We start from the raw sequence: 11,838 nt of genomic DNA, 5'->3' as shown, positions 1-11,838 counted from the left end.
ATGAGAATCAGGTGGTAGCACTGTCGTAACAGTAATTAACCTTTAACCAGTAATTAATCTGTGTCTCAAACTGCCATGTTGGGTTCTCCAATTTGAGGGTCTGGGGCTTGGAAAGCCCTAACCTGACTCTCGCCAGATGAATTTCGTTCCGCCTCGCTCCACTCATCCATCTGGGATCAATCCATTGGAGTGTTGCTTCAGAAGGCTGGGCCTAATAAAAAAATGCTTGCATATGATTGAATAAGCCACTTGTCCGTCATCTATTGACGTGCTACTTCAACCACTCACATCGAAGCCAACCCGTGACGCTGATAACAGTCCCACAGTCGCTTCTATGCTATGTCACATCTATGAAACTCCCGCCCTGTGTCCTGATTGGCTGTACCATAAAATCTGGTGCAGAAATCACTCTCAATGGAAGAGGTCCCAGATGGATGTGAGTGAAGCTATGCGGAGCTAAGCAGAACGAAATTCATCTGGCGAGTCAGGTTAGGAAAGCCCTTGAAAAGTATGTGAATTTTATAGTTTAAATGTGAGATCCCCAATAACAAGTATGGTAGACAGTATACTATATGCTGCATGCAGTACTCATGTGATTGGTCTTTTTTTCCGCCAGCATGATCAATGAGAAGCAGGAGGTGGCCAGGCAGGACCTCAAGGGGCTCGAGGAGACTGTGGTGAGTTTAACATCCTTTAAAAATTATCATAACGTTTAATAATCATTTCACTCCACACAATGACTTGTTTAATAACAATCATCTCACTCCACACAATAACTAAATCTAAATAAAACTAATTGAACATTAAATCTTAACACCCAAGCAGAGGGAAGTGAATACTAAGTACAGACTGTGCCACTGTTTGCCTCCTCAGGCCAAAGAGTTGCAGACACTCCATAACCTGCGCAAGCTCTTCGTGCAGGACCTGACCATGAGGGTCAAGAAGGTAGGCGTTGTCTTCTGCATCCTCAGACATTGTACTCCGCCGTGTATCAGTCCGCTGTTGTGTGTGCGGTTAACATTTTAGATTCATTAGGTGTACCACTGCATCACTGCCTGGCACTATTATTAAGAAAAAGAATCAGCTAGTAGAACAGGACAATGATTTCAGTGTTGATAGCTGTTGGTGTATTCATGTGTATGACTGACGGAATGAGTGTGTGTGTGTGTGTGTTTGTGTTTTTTATCTGTGTCACAGAGTGCAGAGATGGACTGCGAGGACGGCGTAGGCAGTGCTGCACAGAAACAGAAGATCTCCTTCCTGGAGAATAATCTGGAACAGCTCACTAAAGTTCACAAACAGGTACGGATAAAACATGGCACCTTAATAGCCGTGCTAGTAAAAGATGCTATTACCCACGGGTTTTAGCTCCCTTTCCAGCAAACTCACCTCCCAATCAACACAACTCAGGGAGAGTAGAGTACTGAGTAGTATTTCTAACATACTACATCCTCCTCTCTGGAGGTCATTTTAAATCTGGAGGTCATTTTGAGTATTCCAAAATAATACTTTTATTAAACATTTTGCCATGATACAGTCATACTGTAGATGCTGATATGGCATTAAACTAAAACTACTTCTGAGTGTGGACGACCTTAACCCCGCTCCACTGTCCTCTGACATTTGACCTCTACCCTTTGCCCTCTAACCTCTGCGTGTCCCTCCTGCAGCTGGTGCGTGATAACGCCGACCTGCGCTGTGAGCTGCCCAAGCTGGAGAAGCGTCTGCGTGCCACAGCTGAGAGGGTCAAGGCCCTGGAGTCGGCGCTCAAGGAGGCCAAGGAGAACGCCATGAGGGACCGCAAGCGCTACCAGACCGAGGTGGACCGCATCAAAGATGCCGTCCGCGCCAAGAACATGGCCCGGAGGGGCCACTCGGCTCAGATCGGTGAGCTACACACACACACACACACACATATCCATGCACATATCTCTCTCTCTCTCTCTCTCACACACACACACACACATACAGTACGTGCATACCCACACACACACACACATACATACACCCACATATAATCACATACACACACACACAAACAAACATACTGTGAGGAACCATCAACTACCAGGAGGGGGCGCCCGGCTCATAATTTCTAGACATTGTGTCTTGAGATCAGTGATCAAGTATAATCGATTAATAGGATCTGTTGTTCCTTGTTCTTTCATTTATTCTCAGAATGGAACCACACAAATTATGTCTTAATCATGTTATTGTGACTCATCAAGTTAAAGGTCATACACTTATTTTCTAATAATTACGGACAATACATTATCCCGGCGGACAATACATTATCCCTTACTTAATATAATATCAATTTCAGTGTGTCTTTTGCTGCTATAGTAATTTTAATATAATGTTTATAACATTAGTGAACGTAATGTGTTAATATTTATAATGTTAGCGTTATAATGTAATACAGTATGTTAATATAATGTTTAATAACGTGATGTAATAATGTGACTTTTGCAGCCAAACCCATCAGGGCAGGCCACCACCACTCCTCTCCCACCCCCCTCTCCATCAAGGGTGGAGGAACCGTCTACCACTACACCCACAACAGCAACTGAGCCACACAGTATGTATGGTATATTTACATTAAGACAGACAGTGCATATATCATATTTATAGTACAGTTACATTTACCACTACACCACCAACAGCAACTGAGCCACACAGTATGTTTTGTATATTTACATTAAGACAGGCACTAAAAATTCTATCTACACACAGTACGTATGGTATATTTACATTAAGACAGGCACTACAAATATTATATCTACACACAGTATGTATATTATATTTACATTAAGACAGGCACTACAAATATTATATCTACATACAATACGTATATTATAATTATATTAACACTGGCAGTACCCCAAGTTGCTCTGGTACCCCATGTTGGTATGGAAAAAAATGTAATCTAAATACATAAAAAAATAAAAGAATGAACAAATACATTAAGCCAGGCAATATGTATATTATATTTACATTAAGCCAGACAAAATGTGCAATGCAAATATTATATCTACAGTACATTAAGGCACACAGTGCAAATATTACACTTAACATTAAACCACACTGGGTATGCATTATATCTACATTAAGCCACAGTATATTTACATTAAGCCAAATCTTATATCTACAGAGTCACACAATACACTATATTTATATAACAGTTATGTGCATTATTACACTTGATTGCGGTCTTTTTTGATGGCAGTTTAATAAAATATGTATAGTGCAATACAGACGGCATCGAAAACAATCCTCTCATTAAACTTTGTATGATTTTTCCCCCTTTTCGCCTCTAGAGGGCGGTAATCAAACACTTCTTTCTGCTCAGGCATGAATTGCTATATTTACTACCACTGCAACCAAAAAGTGTATGCGTAAGCAGAATAAATTAAACTGAATGTGTAAGCAGCAATATAAATTAAACTCTCCTCTGTTTCTCCTCCTCTCTTGCTGCAGGGACTCTCCTGGTGTAAGCATGCCCAGACCCCCCCCCACCCCCTAACACTCTCTCTCTGCGCTGTGCTTCAACCAGTAACTCCATCCACCCCACCCCCAACACACACACACACACACACACACACACACACCCATCCTCAGCAGTCTCCATAAAGAGGACAAGCTCGCTCATGCTCACTGACCGTACAGTATACCATGGACATACAACAACCACTTTACATACCAAGAGATTTATGCATTCAAAAGAACTTGGGCAGGTTCAGCGCCTCGTCTTCAGTGGGTAATTATGTTATGTGTGGTGTAGTGAGCAGAGCAGGCCTTTCTTTCATTTCCTACTAGCGGCAGACTCTGATACTGATGTGTTGTCTAGATTTGGTGAAGGTTCACTGCACCTGTTGGACCCTTGCCACACCTGCTCTGCATCCTTACCAGCATTAGCCACTAGTGGGCATCAGTAGCAAGGCCAGGCATCTTGAGGCATTTATAGAGTAGACATGTTGACCTGCGTCTGGCATCGGCAAACTCAGGAAGATGAACGATTTGATACAGAGAGGGAAGTCCAGACATTAAGGAGACTAAGCTTGCTCTGCGATCTCAGGCTGTAGAAGTATGCTTATATCAGGATATGGATTGAACTGTTTTGAATAATAAATAGCAAGAACTGAACAGTACAGTGAGGAATTATCATCCACATCCCTGCTCAGTTACATTTGAACTAAAGTCATGTGTAAGATACAGTGGCAGACCATTATAGATACTGACAGACCCTTCAGTACTGGATTAGAAGACGCTATATCTTAGCATAAGAGACAGCATTAGTAGTTAGCATCTGATTTCTTAGCGCCAGCCTGGAAGAATCTGCATACACCATACCCTTCTCATAGTGTAGTTTAATGTACTCAGAAGGCATAATGTCTGTAAATACCCAGTGAACCCCCCGTCCCCCCTCCATTATAGTAATGATGGTATATCCCGGACAGGATGACCCAAAGGAGTATGTACCGAATGTAGACGCAACTGATGTAATGTACTTCACTCAAATTGATGTTGCCTGTACTTTATTTTGCACTGTTACAAAGATATACATTTACCGAAATGACTATGAGTGTACCTTTTTGGTTTTGTTTTGTTCTGTATATTTGGTTTCCACTTACACTGTTAATTTGATGTACTGTATCTTAAATTATTGATATAACTTGCAGATGTTGTAGTCCCTCACGGAGCATGTAGACACCCAGGGATGAGCCTTTGAGTGAGTGTTTGTTGTGGTTCTGGGCTACAGTACACTTTGAATGGGGAGTTGCCCTTCACACTGTAATATAAGGGCCATTTCATAGCCTACGCAAGCTATACGGACACAGTTGCAAACGCAAGGCTTAATTACGTATTGAAGAGCCCTCTCATAGTCTATGCAGGCTATGCAGACTCCATCAGAAATGCATGACATCGCACTTGTGCTGTGTTACAAAAATTTGAACAAGACATTTTGCTACGCAAGTACGCATCAAGTCCTTTTTGCTTAGCCCAATACGCTCACATGCTTGTAGCTTGCGTAGACTTTGAAACAGCCCCCAACCCTGAATTGGACCACTCTTAACTCAGGCTGAGGGCCCTTCCACTGCTTTATAAGCTTATTGCCAAACCAAGGGAATATAGGCATGTGTCAAAGCTTACTTTATTGGCTTGGTTACTCAACTGATCTGAAGAACATCACCCCCTAAGAATTGTTCTAAGAAATCAGGGTCAACAACAAAAGAAAATGTCTGTTTTTAAGTAAGTTTCTTAGATGTGGGGGAACCTATGATAAGATGTGGTGTATGGTTTGAGTCATCATCAGCACACAACTCTATGGAGCGGATCTGAGACAGTTAGAGATAAGTGCCAAATCTGAGCCAGACCCAGGCCAGATAAGGGCCATCTTAGGGCCAGATCCATCCGTGAGCAGAGGTAGAAAACCCGGCTTCAGAAAGTGAAAGTCCTACTATATATTTGTTCCAGCCATTCGTAATAATTATTAGCTCAACTGTTCAGCCAGATAGCTGAGCTAATTAGTGAAATCTCCTGTTTTAGGTGCACAGATAGAACCAGTACATGGTAGGTATTTTACTTTCTGAAGTCAGGTTTCCCATCTCTGTCAGCGAGTCCATTCGTCAGTGTGGTTACATACAAATAAACAATCAGATTTCCTGTCTGGTTATACCCTTAACGCCGATTGCTGTAAAAAATAATGTAAATGATGTAATCGGATTGAACTACAACTTTTAAAAATCAGAATAAATAACCTGTAGTATTCGATTTCAATCTGATTGTATATGTTACAATAACATCTGTTAATAGAATATTCCATATTCTAATAATAATCTGATCAGTGCATTAATCAGATTGTTCCGCACATGTCAACACACCGAAAGTGGCTGCTGTTTTGTTTAAATCAAAGTGAACTCATTTGATGTTGAATTAAATGGTTGCCCTGCATAGGTAATGTATAGACTGTTCTAGCCTGATTGTTGCAGAGATGCTGATCAACCAGTCAGACCTCTGTTAGCTAACGCTAAACTCTACTCATTTCCAATGCAGCACACGGATGTCCACAACGTCACTTTGGTCAACGCTGTGTGTATGTGTATGTGTTGGACAGGCATTTATACTCAAAATGAAATAATGGAGTTGATATTGGTGGTAATTCTGTTCATGCTTATGCTGACCAGGCAGAGACCCAAACATAATTAATTAATTGTCTAAATCACTGCAATGGCGAAGGAATAGTTTTATGTTAAACCAAACCCCAGTGCCTTCATTCAGAACCAACAAAGCTCTCGCTTTCTCTATGCTTCACTGTATGTAAGTAGATTAATTTGGTTGTCAGAGGTGTCTGACGTTATCAAAGGGATTGGATTGAGGTAGTTATCAAATGTATCTAATTGACTTAGTTATCAATGTAGAATAACTTGAAAATATACATAACATTCATCAGAAGTTTTCAGTGATGACGATGTGTAGGGCTGCTTATTTTTGAGTAATTTTATTTAGAAGTAATTTTCTCTTTTCTCTTGCACTTTCACTTTGAGTAGTTTACTGCCTGCATATGAAACTGCCACTTTCTTCTTTTTATTTCTTTCATTGTTTTGATTTTTTTTTTTCTAATTTATTTCTACTGCAAGAGCCCCAGGGGGTAGTAGCCATGAAGGTCTCTCTAACTGCCCTGAATATCCAAATGACAAAATCTGAATGTATATAGACCCAGCAGCTCTGTTTCAATCCAACAATGCTTCCTCAGTTATCACACACGGCCCACTTTAACCTTTAACCTCTCACCCCCAACCCTCTTCTCTCTCTCTCTAGTGTTTAGCACTTCTCCCATCCTGTCTGCTAGTGTTCTCCTGCGCTCCACCTCGCTTTAGTTGTCTACATGCTTATGCTTCTGTAACCTGCTGTAATGAAAACAGTGGCATACTGTGCTTAAACTGTGGCACTGGTTGGGACTGGGTGTGTGTCTCCCCTCGCCGCAGGGTCTGGTGTTAACATGCAATGTGACGATGATGCAACGGCTTAGAGAACGCAGCTAGAGGAAGCAGTGGGGTAGACTGATGCTGACTGCATGGTGTTGAATCATTTGTGTAACCAAATAAAATATGACATATTTACCTTTAAGGTTTGTTGTTGTTTATTGTTATTGTTGTGTGGTATAGTGTCCCCATTTAAACCTTCATAGAAAGTTTGATTTTGACCTTCATAGAAAGTTTTATTTCTGTCTGTTTCAAAGTTTCTTTTGGAATACCTTTAATATAAATGGATTAATTTTAAATTAATTCGGAATTCATTCGGATGGCCATATGGGAAATAGTGTGGCAAAACTAAAGTGAAGGGAGTTAAAGTTAAGGACCAAGTAAAGGACCCCCATGTATCCTTCCCTGTGATAGCGACCCTGGTTGTTTCAGCTTAAAGGGCTGTTCCACCAAGAACAATATCTATAACGATAACTGCAAAAAATATTGTTATAGCTATTTGAATGATGACGTCCACACATAAACTATAACTATAATGACATGAAGAATGATATCGTTGGGGATCACTTTCAGAGCAATATTGAGAACGATAAAAAGCTGACAGCCAGTCAGACTTTTCTTATGGTTTGTCTGTGTGGACACTTTGATTGTTAACTTTTATGGTTATAGTTATCGTTATACATGTAGTTATCATTCCTGGTGTGAACAGCCCTTAATCCATTTTCCCCCACTACCCCCTATTCCATTGCACCTGCTGCAGCCAAGGCTAAATTGGTTTCAGAGCAGATACTGGAATGGATCCGGCTCTAATCTGGGTGTGATCTGGCTCTAATCTGGCTCTGATCTGGCTCAGTCCACCTCAGTCCACAAACTTATTTGTTTGTTATTGTATACCCGTTTAATGCTTCTGACCTTCATGTTAAGTTTTTTTTTAGTGTTTCACATTTTTCTTTTGGAAAACCTATAATATAAATTAATTAATTTGGCCCTGATCTGGCTCAGTCCACCTGCTGCTGCAAAGGCTAAACTGGCTTCAGAGCAGAGCCTTTACATGCATCTGCAGTGCTCTAAACTAAGAGAAGATCCTTCTCCATAGAACCCCTCTCCTCCTCCTCCCCATCAGAGGAGAGATGAGTTTGGCCGCTCGTCCTCTTTTGTCGAGGCTGTAACACCGCAAGCATTCTTTCTATTCTCTGTGAGACAGAGAGCTCACACTTCCTTTGCTGACAGGAAGCGATGGTCTCTCTGGACTTAATCACTATTCAGTCATGCGGTCATGAATGTCTTTCAGCGGCAAAAGCTATTGTGTGCTTCTTTTACCGATATTTAAAGATATCTTTTGCATTTTTTATCCAAACATCAAACTTTGCACTGCACACACTCGTGCCTGCAGCAAGACACCTGCCAAGTTTTAAATCAGTCGGACAAACAGTTTGACAGATATGCAAATAACACACAGACAGAAAGACGTTTCTGTCATTTATAGATAGATATATTTATTACATCATGTCAGTATTGTGAAGATAAAGCAAAAATCTGTAGCCTACTACAAATATATGCTTAGTATGGATTTGGTCAAATTGATCAAGTGAAAAGCTGATGTCTCACTGCGGAACCAAGTCTGTCAGTCAGAACATGCCACACCTGTGCATCCCCGTCCACCTGCTAAAAGAGACAGTCCATCACAGATACACAAAGGGGGCGGGGCCAGTGCAGACAGGGTTGTAACCAAAGATTCTAGAACAGAGCAGTAGGTGACTTTGGAGTTTTTAAATGCTTACCTAAGCCACGGAGACCAAAGGAAAATGCAATGGAGGCAAGTAGGTCAACAATGGAAAGGAGTGGTACAGCTGTGAAAAAGCATTATATCAAATCCATGAGAACATTTAAACGTGACATATTATGAAAGCATTTAAAAAAAAAAATAGACATTTATTGATCCTTTCGCAAATTCATCACAACTTATCAGATAGACAGACAGACAGACAGACAACAGGATCACTAACCCCTCCCTCACCCCCACATAGTACACAAAACCATATCTCTACATTGTAAAATAGTAAAGTGCATATCATTAGCACCAGTGGGCTAGTAAGTTGCAACATCATAAGGGACACTTTAATATTATACCAAAGTGCAGTATTATAATAACACAGTATACCAAAGAGCAATATTATCACATTTATGCATATATTTTGGTTACTGGGACTACTACTAATGCATGAACACAGAAATACCAAAACCCAGGACAATAAGAAAGAAGTTGTAATATTTCCATTTTCCTTATTCTGTTAACATTCTATTTGTGCTGTGTATTTGTATTGTGTTTTATGTTATATGCCCCCCCCCATTCAAAAACTTTGTATAGGACATGGGTAGAGTCTTCTAAGATGCAGTTAGTTCCCGTAATGTTGCATGACTGTGGCATTTACATTTGTTGTTGTTGCTGAGAAATTATATCTTACAGTTGAAAACTGAGACTTTGTGGTATGTGGTCAGGACTGGGTATCAGGGTTTGTTTCATAGGCCTTACGCAAAACAAGGAACTATGTGTGAGGAGTTATTTCCTGAATATGACAAAATGTACAGCCAAAATCGTGACCTGCATCTTTAATTGGAATATAAGACAAGTTAACTTACCAAATGCTGAAATGGGAACATCAAACACTGAACAGTTAACTGTAAAGAAAATATTATGCATATGTTTAGCTACAACAACATCAAATCTACCTAAATATTGTAACAGAGAACTTACTGTAACACTTGGCTTCATATGTCTCCTGTGTCAACAGAAACATACAACATGTTCGACAAGATGACTTTGAAATAGAAGGAGATTAAACTGTTAGGTAGTGAGGATCTGTACATTTTCTCAGGTGTAGATGCAATCTGTTGACCTACCAATATCCGTTTGCATTGCACCCAATACTGAACTAGGGACTGGCATGAAGGTAGGATCATGATGTCACGTTTGTTGACACCTCACCTCACAACACCTCTCAAATATCCTCCATCACTGGCAATATTGGTCCCTCATATGTATGATGCATAGAAATGTATTCTTCATAGCAATTAAGTGAATTAAGGGAGGCCACTCACTTAGTCTTAATCACATTCAGTAGAAGCATCCACCAGCAAAGACACATTGTACGAAGTTCTGCTGTCTGGGAAGATTTTTACTTGACAATTCAATCCCTCCACTGTGGTCATATACAAAAAAATAGAATAACTTAAAGGTAACTATTTTTTTTGTAAATATTCACAACATAATTAGAAAAGTAGGCCTCTGGGGAAAAGCCAACTCTGGACAAAGCTACAACGACACTTCATTATGTTTTCCTAATGTCCGACAGTTTAGTTTATAAATAGGGAAATCATTTTGCCATAAAGTAGGCTATAGGCTATACATAACCCCACATAAGCGCACAAACATAACGTGGTTTCAGGGAGGGGATGTTCTATTTTGGAACAGGAAAATGTCTTGGATCCATTGTTTATTGCGACTGCAAGATTGGTAGCCCCATAAACAGTGAGTTATATTCTGTGATATACATTAGCCTATGCGACTATCCATGTTCAACATGACTCCTAACTTTGGTTGAAATATTACAGAAGCTAGGTTTAGCTGGGACAATATCCTGGGTAATATCCAACAGCTAATGCAATTTTACACAGTAAAATTAAAGCCTGGTCACCAGTTGCCAGTTTGTATGGCTAGTTATTTTGCCTACTTAGACTCTGCATAATAAAAAAGCGTATTATGTGCCCTTTCATCTTTTTGGGTGGCATAGCTAATCTAGATAGATACTTTATTTCCCCCAAGGGTTAATTCAAGCTACAAATCTACAAACCACAAAAAGGGGCAAGGATGTACATTCTGAAGGGCAAAGGGAATATCAAAATATTTTACTCTGGCCTTTTATGGGGTATGTGTTGGCAGACAGTCCTGGTAACTTACCGTTGTTGACACACCCGCTCGCTTGGCTGCCAGTGCAAAGTAGCCTGTGCTTTGACACTCTCCGTGCGTGTAGCATGCGTGTCAGATAACCTTTCCCCCTTCCCCCTCGGTTTTTCATTCAATCAAATGACGTTTCTTGTACTGTCGTGCTGGCCTAGGCCAGGGCTTTTCAATTGGCGGCCCGTTTGTACTGGCCCTTAAAAAATGTTTTAATCTCTAGCAAGCGCATGAGCTGTTCTCCATTCTTGCATCTCTCGCTCGCTTTAGTCCTGCAGCCACTGCACCTCAGCCCATTGAACAAGTTAGGCTACATTACAACTCATTACATTGTACATAAGCTGAACGTAAGTGGCATAGTTTAGTTTCAACCTAAATTGTCACGTTGGAGTTTATGAACTACTAATATTTAACAGGTTGCACCACACACATAGCTTCTGTCAACAATATCGCAAAAAAACACGGGCACAATTTCTGCAAAACTTGGTGGAAAGGTGGAGCAGATCCGACTCAAAGGGAATTTCAAAGTATTTCTAGCCTGGCTATTGCCGATGTCCTTCATTTCTTCACGTCTTACAACATAAACAAATGCAATAATAGTCTAGTAAGGTCAGAAATGAGCCTGTCTAAAGGCCTCTTGGCATGGGCGGATTATGAACTTTCAGGCCCCTGGGCCCAGATGTATTAAGGGCCCCCCACTCATTTTCGTATATGTGGGAGGGGGGTTTGGGGGTCCTCCCCCAGAAATATTTTAATTTGTTTGATGTGATTTCCTGTATTTTGGTGCATTTTGGGGATGGCCAATACTAAATTCAATCAGATTCATAGCCTACATCCTGATTTGTTGATATTGAGGCAATGATTCCATGCAAAGGCTTGGGCTTCAGGGCCCCCAGGCCC

At 40.6% G+C, this 11,838-nt stretch overlaps 1 protein-coding gene and 1 long non-coding RNA gene across 2 annotated transcripts in view; one reads left to right on the top strand and one right to left on the bottom strand.

Annotated features, from left to right (window-relative positions):
- Nucleotides 1-3,627, top strand: part of LOC121698811 (kinesin heavy chain-like) — a 26,075-nt gene extending 22,448 nt beyond the window's left edge. Inside the window, exons 21-26 of the mRNA XM_042081216.1 lie at nt 617-677; nt 874-945; nt 1,198-1,302; nt 1,671-1,887; nt 2,473-2,578; nt 3,478-3,627. Coding sequence (XP_041937150.1) covers nt 617-677; nt 874-945; nt 1,198-1,302; nt 1,671-1,887; nt 2,473-2,570 — 553 coding nt within the window. The 3' untranslated portion in view covers nt 2,571-2,578; nt 3,478-3,627. The remainder of the gene's footprint in view (nt 1-616; nt 678-873; nt 946-1,197; nt 1,303-1,670; nt 1,888-2,472; nt 2,579-3,477) is intronic.
- A 4,908-nt stretch (nt 3,628-8,535) lies between these two features.
- Nucleotides 8,536-9,996, bottom strand: LOC121698762. Its single transcript, XR_006026855.1, has 4 exons — nt 9,885-9,996; nt 9,739-9,763; nt 8,765-8,833; nt 8,536-8,648 (listed from the first exon to the last, which is right to left on the bottom strand). It is a non-coding gene; the product is annotated as an uncharacterized LOC121698762 (long non-coding RNA).
- Nucleotides 9,997-11,838: the final 1,842 nt, after the last annotated feature.

This window comes from Alosa sapidissima, chromosome 23 (assembly GCF_018492685.1).
Source record: "Alosa sapidissima isolate fAloSap1 chromosome 23, fAloSap1.pri, whole genome shotgun sequence".
NCBI classification, from domain to species: Eukaryota; Metazoa; Chordata; class Actinopteri; order Clupeiformes; family Clupeidae; genus Alosa; species Alosa sapidissima.
The sequence above is the reverse complement of the archived record's forward strand: the minus strand, read 5'-3'. Positions and strand labels throughout refer to the sequence as shown.